We start from the raw sequence: 9,176 nt of genomic DNA, 5'->3' as shown, positions 1-9,176 counted from the left end.
TGATAACATAATATGATAAAAGCATTTGGGATACACATTGAACATATATCTTTCAACACAAGCTTATTCGGAATAGCCAATTTTATAATGAACAACTCGGGACTTACATAAATTACATGAATACCGTGGGATTCAATTCTAAGAGAGGAGTTTAGCCAACATACCTCAAATTCGTCCCTTAATGATACTACAACTATCCACTACACTAAGCAACTTCAATCTACAATAACAACATCCAATGGGACCAATATTAGTAACAAATTCCATAATTTAGGCCATTTAGGCACTTTATCAAATACCTAGTAGGCATGAATCTCTACATCTCTTAACCATAGAATTAGTCCATCCAACTATTACCATTTACCAATAATTTATCCCACTATCATTCTTAAACAATTCATAACTTCCAACATCACATACATGACTATCCATCCATACCCAACCAATAAAATTCCATCAAATAATCACATTTCAATCTCTACAATGGTTACGTATTTAAATTAGGAACTTATGGCTTACAGTCACCATACTATAAGTTCCTATACTTAACTAATACTCATATTCTCATAATATATCCATACATGTAAGTCTAAGGGTGTAGGATTACCTTTTGGAAGAAATCTTGCAAAAATCCTCCTTTGAGTTCTTGAAGAAATTTCTTGAAGAACTATGTATTTTATGGAGGATTGAGTTAGTTTTAGGGTGAAATTGATGGAATGAAACACCAAATCAGTAGGGACTACTCACCTTAAAAATGGGGGAGTTGGAGGTCTTGAGACAGTAGAGAAAAACCCCAAAATTCCGCCAAGAAAAATTGAAAAAATGAACCCTGAAATTGTATCTATAGGCCCAGATTTCTGGGTTTCGGATGCTGCCCCGGATGCTATGGCAGCACTTCACTGCTAGCCCTTCTTTCGGATGCGGCCCCGGATGCTTCGCATCCACAGTTCACTCCTCTGCCAGCCTTTGGGGATTTGGTCATAACGTCTTGTAAAAATGTCCAAATGACGAACGGTTTGAAGCTTTAGAAACAAAACTGGAAGATCTTTCATTTGATAGGTTGTCCATCACATAACTCTTTATATATATGTAGATATTCTTGTCCAAAATTAGGTCTTTTGCCGAAACCTTCTAGAAATATCCAAATAAAATTCTGGGCATACGCACGAGTTCAAAATCACCATCCGGACATAACGGAACCATCAAAACTTTGTTTTGAGGTCAAATACTAAAAAGTCAAACTTGGTCAACCATTTTTCATTTAAGCTTCAACATGAAATTCATTCTTCCGAACTAATCCCGAAACACCTGAAAATCAACACCGACGATTCACACATGTCATAATACATCATATGAAGCTATTAAAGACTTCAAATAGTTTAAAGAAGCGTAAATGTTAAAAATGACAAGTCTAGGATCGTTACAAAAAAGAACCGAGGCACAATGAAAATTCACAGGGGATTATTACCACCCTAAAAAAAATAAAAAACATATTTTTTGTGTTTTTCTAATTATTAATTTTTTTTGTGTCTTTGGTTAGACTTTAATCCCTCAAGAAAATCGCCTGAGAGATCCATCGTCGAGAAAACTCTAATTTTTCAAAAAAAATCATTTAATTAATGCCAAATAGAAGATAAAAACCCAAATAAAAATAAAAAATAAGAAGCTAAAAGATACTAATATACTAATGTACAGTCCACAGAGAATTTTCCACCCCACACTTAAAATAAGAAAACTCCCTAGTCATTCTTCATGATCCTTCTCATTAGCTCAACATGTGGTCATAACGACCCCACACTTAAGATCTTAAAACACAGTCCTTCAACTAAATTAAGGTTACTCAAACTTCACCTTGCACAATTTAAACTCGTTAGTATCATACAATCAACTCATTCAAATTTAAGCACAATGAATTCACCACACTTTTAACAATATATCTCGGCTCCGGTGAGCCACTCCACACTTAAAATTTCATGTTAATTAGGCTCACAATCTACTAGTATGTCAATCCCGGAGACTCGGGATCCTATTGAGATAAAAGTTACTGTTGAGTCATTTTAACAACACTTAGTGCGCAGTAGTTGTGTGTAATCTCTTGAATGGGTGAGGGATTGCCTCACCCTCCCAAATCGGCTTGGAATTTTGAGTGTAAACACTCATGTACTCAACAATCACGTTTCATATGGGGTTCATGGGTGTGTGTGTGCTAGTGTAGGAATGGGTGAACTAAGGACAAATAAGAGTGAGCGAAGACTTACTTGGGCGCCGCGAGGTCCACTACGTAGCAGAGTGGGCGACACCCACTGTGGGGCGAGATCCAAGCGTGGCGATGCCGGATGTAACAAGAGCTTGACTAACCGATTAGCTGGGCGATGCCAGATCTGTAGCTAGATCTTTCATGGTTTGAACTTCGTTATCAACTTATTTGACCTCCCATCATGCTCTCGTATCTATTCAAACACCAAAATTCAACAAAAAACTCCTTAGTACCTAAAAACAAAAAAGAAAAATCTAACTAAGCTAACTAAACTATGAATTGGATTGCCTCTCAACAAGCGCCTTAGTTAACATCATGGAATGATGTTTACAATATTACCATGGGTTGCCTACCATGAGGTGCCTGATTGAACGTCGCGGAACGATGCAAAATGTTCCATCAAGCATCCACCATGTCTATCAAAGTTTGGAGACGATGAACACCCCTACCCTAATAGTGTTTAACTCTTTGCTCTTTGACGAATAATGTGTCAATATGTATGGGATACCTAAGTTCTAGATCTCCATGCCTTGTAGAACAAACTACCTTAAATGGACCACACCATCGAGGTTGGTGCTTTCTAGGGAAGAGCTTCAATCTCAACTTAAGCACAAACATGGATTGATCCGACTCAAATTCACAATGCACAAGGTTCTTGTCACGTAACGTCCTTATCTTGCCCTTACACAATTTTACATCTTCAACCCACTAAAGCTTTTCAGGCTCACTTCTCTTTTTGATGGCATCAACACTCACATCAACCCTGGGCTCTATTACCTTTGGTTCAATCACCAGATCATGCATAAGTCCTCGTAATGCTTAGGAAGGTTGAGTGCCTTGTACACATTAAATGTAACTTCTTCATCATGCACACTCATCTTTAGCTTGCCTTACCTCACATAAATAAGTTCTCCTTCAGTGGCTAATAACGGTTGCCCCAAAATAATTGGAACTTCCTCATCGACTATGTAGTCAAGAATAATGAAATCAACGGGAAAGATTAACTTCCCCATTCGCACCAGCACATCTTCAATTATTTTTTCTAGCACTGCTAGTGACCGATCCGCTAGCTGTAGAGTTACATTCGTATGCCCATATGCTCCCAGTTTGAGCTGCTTGAAAATAGATAAAGGCATTAAATTAATGCTCGCTCCAAGATCGCACAAGGCTCTACTAGCCTCGTGTTTTTCAATCGCCAATGGAATTGTGAAACAACCTAGATCCTTCAACATGGGCGGGAGCTTACTTTGTACTCTAGCACTACACTCCTCAGTGAGTGTAACCGTTTTGAACTCTGTGAACCTTCTTTTATTGGCCATGATGTCTCTCAAGTACTTGGCACATTTAGGAACTTCTTGCAGCATTTCTATCAACAGTAGATTCACCCGTACCTGGCTCAATATATCTAAGAACTTTTTGTACTTGGACTCCTCTTTAAACTTTTGCAACCTTTGAGGAAAAGGCAATGGTGGCCTTACCTCTATCTCTTGCATGTGTTCGTCATCTTTCTTTTCAGTATCTACCTCTGTTTGACGTACCAATCTTTCAAAAACATCTTTAGGCACATACTTTTTAGGTGGCAGCTCCTCCAATACTTTTCCACTTCTTAGATTAATTGCTTGTACCTGTTCAATGGGATTTTTCTCAATATCACTTGGGAGTGCTCCAGTAGGTCGGGTATTTTTTTGTGCAGCTAACTTCCCAATCTGCCTTTCTAAATTTTGAAAATTAGTCCTCAACTGCTGGCAATTAACAGCCTTTTCAACATATCATTGGTGGTTTCTTCTACGTGAGGTGGTGGCTTTTGGGGCTGATTGTAGTTTCCTTGGGAGTCGTATTGATTTTGAGTAGCCTGATTTCCACCCGATGCAAAGTTCGGGTGATTCCTCTAGTTGGGAATATAAGTGTTCCCATATTGCGCATTTTGGTTCATTGGACCTCTACTCTGCTGGACCACATAATAAATAGATTCTGGATCCACCGAACATTGGTCACTCGTGTGACCTTCTCCATAAATTTCACAACATGTAGACATTTTTTGCACCAGCTTCATCTACTGTGCTTGTTGCATTATCATCTTATATACCTGATTGGCTAACATTGCTATATCAGCTCTCATGGTTGAGAAATTATCAAGCTCAATAACACTTGCTGCCTTGCGTTAAAGTGCTCTCTATGGTTCCCCGCCTCCTTGCCAATTGTTATCGTTAGCCGTAAAATTGTTCGACAGGATCTGAATTTCATTATACGGCCTACCATGCAACTACCTCCACAGGCCGAATCAAGATTCATCTTGGATACTTTGTCTAACCCATCAACAAAAGTATGACCCAGGAATTCATCAGTCTGAAAGTGATGTGAGCAATCTCTGAGTAGCTTTTTATATCTCTCCCATGCTTAACGTAGAGTCTCGCCATCTTTTTGTTGAAACCCCTGAATTTGGCTTCTCAGTGACTTTGTTTTTTTGTGGGAAAGAATTTGATAAGGAATTTTCGTGCTAGATCTTCCCATGCTCGGATTAAGTTTGCTGGCTCTTTGTTCAACCACTCCTTTTCTCCCCCAACAGAGAAAAGGGAAACAAGTTTAGATTGACATAGTCCAGGGGACGTTCGGATAGTTGTATGTATTCGTAATCTTCACTTGGTAAACCCACGAATTGCCATATGGATTGAATCAGTTGCACCATGTATTGTTTTAGCTCCAAGTGCCCAGTTATGTCAGGCTTTACGATAGCCTAAGTCATGTTTGTGAGACTAGGCCTTGCAACCTCAATCACCAGGCTCTCATCATTTTCTGCCATTTCGATTGGATGTGATTGGACTACAACGCCCAACTCTGTAGTTCTTGCTCTTGGTTCCGCCTCCCACCTTAACCTGTGGAGGAGTCTTTCGGGTTCAGGACCAAATGGCGGAAGATCATTCATACTATTACTTCTTCTTAACGTTAAATATAAACACATGTAGAGTCAGACATAACAAAGCAAATTAAATGTCGAACAAAAACCAATAAAAGCTTATTTCAGACAAGTAGCTAATTTCTAAATTCCCGACAACGACGCCAAAAACTGTAGGGTCCAAACACACACGCATGTATAGGCGGTCAATAACTAATAAAGTGATGGGAGAGTATTGTTCCCACTAGGATTTATAAACAACTATTGCCCAATTTAAACTATTTATAAATTTATTGCTCAAGTGGTTGTGAAGAAAATGATTGTTATATTAATTAACTAACTTACTACGAAACTAATAAGAAAATGAGATCGCAAGTAGAGCAAACAAACAATTAGCAAGGATTCAGTTAGATGGGAATATTCCGAGGTTATGGGATTTATGTCTCTCCTATTGCGTTCTTCCGGTTGATTTAATAACTTGATTTATCTAATTTGTTGATTAGCAGGGTTTAGTATGCTCGCGAAGTTCTTTCGTTATTTTGCTTGCCTATTCAAGCTAACCTAAGACTATATGTCTATAGAATTAGAATTCACAAGAATGCATGTGTATTTCCTGTAAAATAACCAAGTAAGGCAACAAGAATATGTCTATCCTAATCGCGAATCTATTCTCCGATGCCAGGATTCAAGAACCTACTCTATCCAATCTTATATGCAATCTATAGTTCCCACTTTCAAATTCAACTATAAATTCATAGATAGTACTCTATTGTTAGCTACGCAATAGAATAATTAAGTGCAAGATTGAATAAAAAAATTAATATGATAAAATCAAGCAATATCATCAACCGTCAAACAACACCAGTCAATAACAGCCCATAACCGCATAATAATGAGGTTCTTAGCCACTCATGTTCATATCAATAATCAAAATATTATTTTTAAACACAAAAGCTATGAATACTAGATGGAAGATAGAAGAATGATGAATTTTGTGCTCCGTTTGTATTTATTTGCCTTTTCTTGCCTCCAAAATTGACCAACCCCTCACTAATTACCTTTAGAGGGTATTTATAGGTAAAGGTCACTGTGCCCAAGCCCAAATCCAAGTAGAAAACGTTTAATGCAAGGACTAGGAAAGGACCAGGCCTTAGTGCTCATGTGGCCTGGTGTGTAGCGCACCTTAGAGCAGGTGTCGCCCACTCCAGTTCCCGGTGGACCTCGCCCAGGACCAGACATCACCTTCTCTAGCACCTAGTCAAATTTTCTGGCCTGTTGGTGCTCTTTTTGTGTATCTTTGATGTCCATGTGTGCAACCTTCATGCATTTTCATCCTTCAACAATCCTACATATAAAATGACACAGTTAGGCTTAAACGTCGCACATTTAATCACTAAAAAATTAAATTGTAAGGTAAACAATGCACTAAAAATATATATTTATAGCCAAACATCATTAACCCACACTTAAACGTTGCTCGTCCTCGAGTCAACCAGCAGGATACACTTTTCTTGAGAACCTTACATTTACACCATCGAAGCACACTACACCAATGACTACGGTTGATAGCAACAATTAAGCTAAAGCATATGCAAACACATACACTTCCCCTTTTCTTGTACCATTTTTCAAAAGAAATATTCACAATGAAGAGAACATGCTCATAACAATCATGGCCTAAAAAACCAACTTAATATCACAATGCACCCATGACTTGAACACCTAACATCATAGAGAAGTCTAATTACGTTACCTATCCCTCGTGAAATCATGTACTGTAATGACTTGATCTGTTGTTTTGAAAGTATTAGCCCCGATCCACTATTTATTGCTCCCTCTACTTCAACTTTTGGTTATGTGGCTTATCGGGGCGCTTGGTGTCGGGTTCGGGTGAATTTCATAGCAAAATGGGATACATAGTCACTAAAAATGGAAGTTTAGGTCGTATGAGTTGACCGTAGTTTAACTTGTGTGAAGACGACTCTGAAATGGAGTTTCGATATTTCCAATAGCTACATATGGTTATTTTTGTCTTAGGAGCTTGTTTGGATGTTGATTTAGAGATCCGTAGGTCATTTCGGCATTAATTGGCGAAAGTTGGAAATTGGTGGAGTTTTGGGAAGTTTGACCAGGAGTGGACATTTTGGAGATCGGGGTCGGATTCTGATTCTGGAAGTTGTAATAGGTGCATAATGTCAATTATGACTTGTTTGATAAAATTTGGGGTCAATCAGACGTGATTTGATAGGTTTCGGCATCGGATGTAAATGTTAGAACTTCTAAAGTTCATTAGGTTGAATCGATGTGCAATCCATGTTTTAGCGTTGTTTGATGTTGTTTTTGTACTCGAGTAGGTCCGTTATGTGTTTTGGAACTAGTTGGCATACTCGGACAGGGTCCCGAGGGCCCCGGGTGTGATTCAGATCGATATCGGATCAATTGTTGGACTTGTGAAAATGCTGAAGCTCCCAGCTTCTGGTGTAATCGCACCTGCGGAGCTTATGATCGCAAGTGCGTACTCGCACGTGCGCTTGAGGGAACATAAAAGTGGACAAGACAGCTCAATCAAGGGCTCGTAGATGCGGATAATGTTCTGCAGAAACGGCTTTGCTTCTGCGGTGAGGAGATGCACATGAGCGGCTAAGAACGCAGGTGCAAAACATTTGTCGTAGGCACGCACGCGCAGGTGCGGCCCTATGATTGCAGAAGCGGACTCTATGGATGTAGTGAAATCCGCACATGCGATGACGTTTCTGCAGGTGCAAAGCCGTAGATGCGGCAGCAAGGTCGCAGATGCGTCATAATTGGGCAGGAAAAGGGAAAAATCGAGGGTTTGATCTCATTTTCATTTTGGGGCTTTGAGAAAAAGGGAAAAATCGGAAGTTGTAATAGGTACATAATGTCAATTATGACTTGTATGATAAAATTTGGGGTAAATCGGACCTGATTTGATAGGTTTCGGTATCAGATGTAAAGTTAGAAGTTCTAAAGTTCATTAGGCTTGAATCGATGCGCAATCCATGTTTTAGCATTGTTTGATGTGGTTTTTAGCCTCGACTAGGTCCGTTATGTGTTTTGGAACTAGCTGGCATACTCGGACAGGGTGCCGGGGGACCCGGGTGTGATTCGGATCTATATCGGATCAATTGTTGGACTTGTACAAATGCTGAAGCTCCCAGCTTCTGGTGTAATCACACCTGCGGAGGTTATGATCACAAGTGCGCACTCGCAGGTGCGCTTGAGGGAACGCAAAATTGGATAAGACAGCCCAGGAAAGGGCTCGTAGATACAGACAATGTTCCGCAGAAGCGGCTTCGCTTCTAGTGAGGAGATGCGGCAGCAAGGTCGCAGGTGCGTCATAACTGGGCAGAAAAAGGGAAAATTTGAGGGTTTGATCTCATTTTCATTTTGGGACTTTGAGATATAGGATTGAGGCAATAATTTGAGGGAATTTTAGAGGGATTGTTGGGGAAAGAGTTCGTAACTCGGGTTTGAGTAATTTCCACTAATCTATCTTCGATTTCTTCATTTAATTAAGGATTTGGGTTGAAACATTTGGGGAAAAGGTTTGAAGTTCTTAGACCAAATTCTTGAGTTTTGAAAGGTCAAATGAGTTCAAATTTGGATAATTCTTGTATGGTTGGACTCGATATCGAATGGGTGTTCGGATTCTTTAATTTTTGTTGGGTTCTGAGATGTGGGCCCAGGTCAACTTTTTGGAGAGATTTTTCCAATTCTTACTAAAATAATAATTTCATTATTTAGATTAGTTTTCTACAGTTATATTTATAGTATGTAATTGTTTTTGGCTAGATTTCAGTCGTTCGGAGTCGGAATATCGAGGGAAAGGCCTTCTTATTGATTGATTGAGCGAGGTTTAAGATAAGTGACTTGTCTAATCTTGTGTGGGGGAAATTCCCTTTAGGATTTGGTACTGTTATGGTAATTTGCAATATGTGAAGGCCGTGAACGCGAGATGACGAGTGCGTACTCGGGCTAAATGTTAAAAATCCAGTTTTTGCTAAG

The 9,176-nt window shown here is 39.3% G+C and overlaps 1 protein-coding gene across 1 annotated transcript; it reads right to left on the bottom strand.

Moving 5' to 3' along the window:
- Window positions 1–3,147: 3,147 nt before the first annotated feature.
- LOC107772983 (uncharacterized) lies at window positions 3,148–4,376 on the bottom strand. Its single transcript, XM_075231501.1, has 2 exons — window positions 4,344–4,376; window positions 3,148–3,999 (listed from the first exon to the last, which is right to left on the bottom strand). Exons 1-2 carry the CDS (start codon window positions 4,374–4,376, stop codon window positions 3,148–3,150), a joined length of 885 nt encoding a protein of 294 aa, XP_075087602.1.
- Window positions 4,377–9,176: the final 4,800 nt, after the last annotated feature.

The sequence above is a fragment of the Nicotiana tabacum genome, chromosome 15 (assembly GCF_000715075.1).
Source record: "Nicotiana tabacum cultivar K326 chromosome 15, ASM71507v2, whole genome shotgun sequence".
NCBI classification, from domain to species: Eukaryota; Viridiplantae; Streptophyta; class Magnoliopsida; order Solanales; family Solanaceae; genus Nicotiana; species Nicotiana tabacum.
Note: the sequence above shows the minus strand (reverse complement) of the source record. Positions and strands in the feature narration are given on the sequence as shown.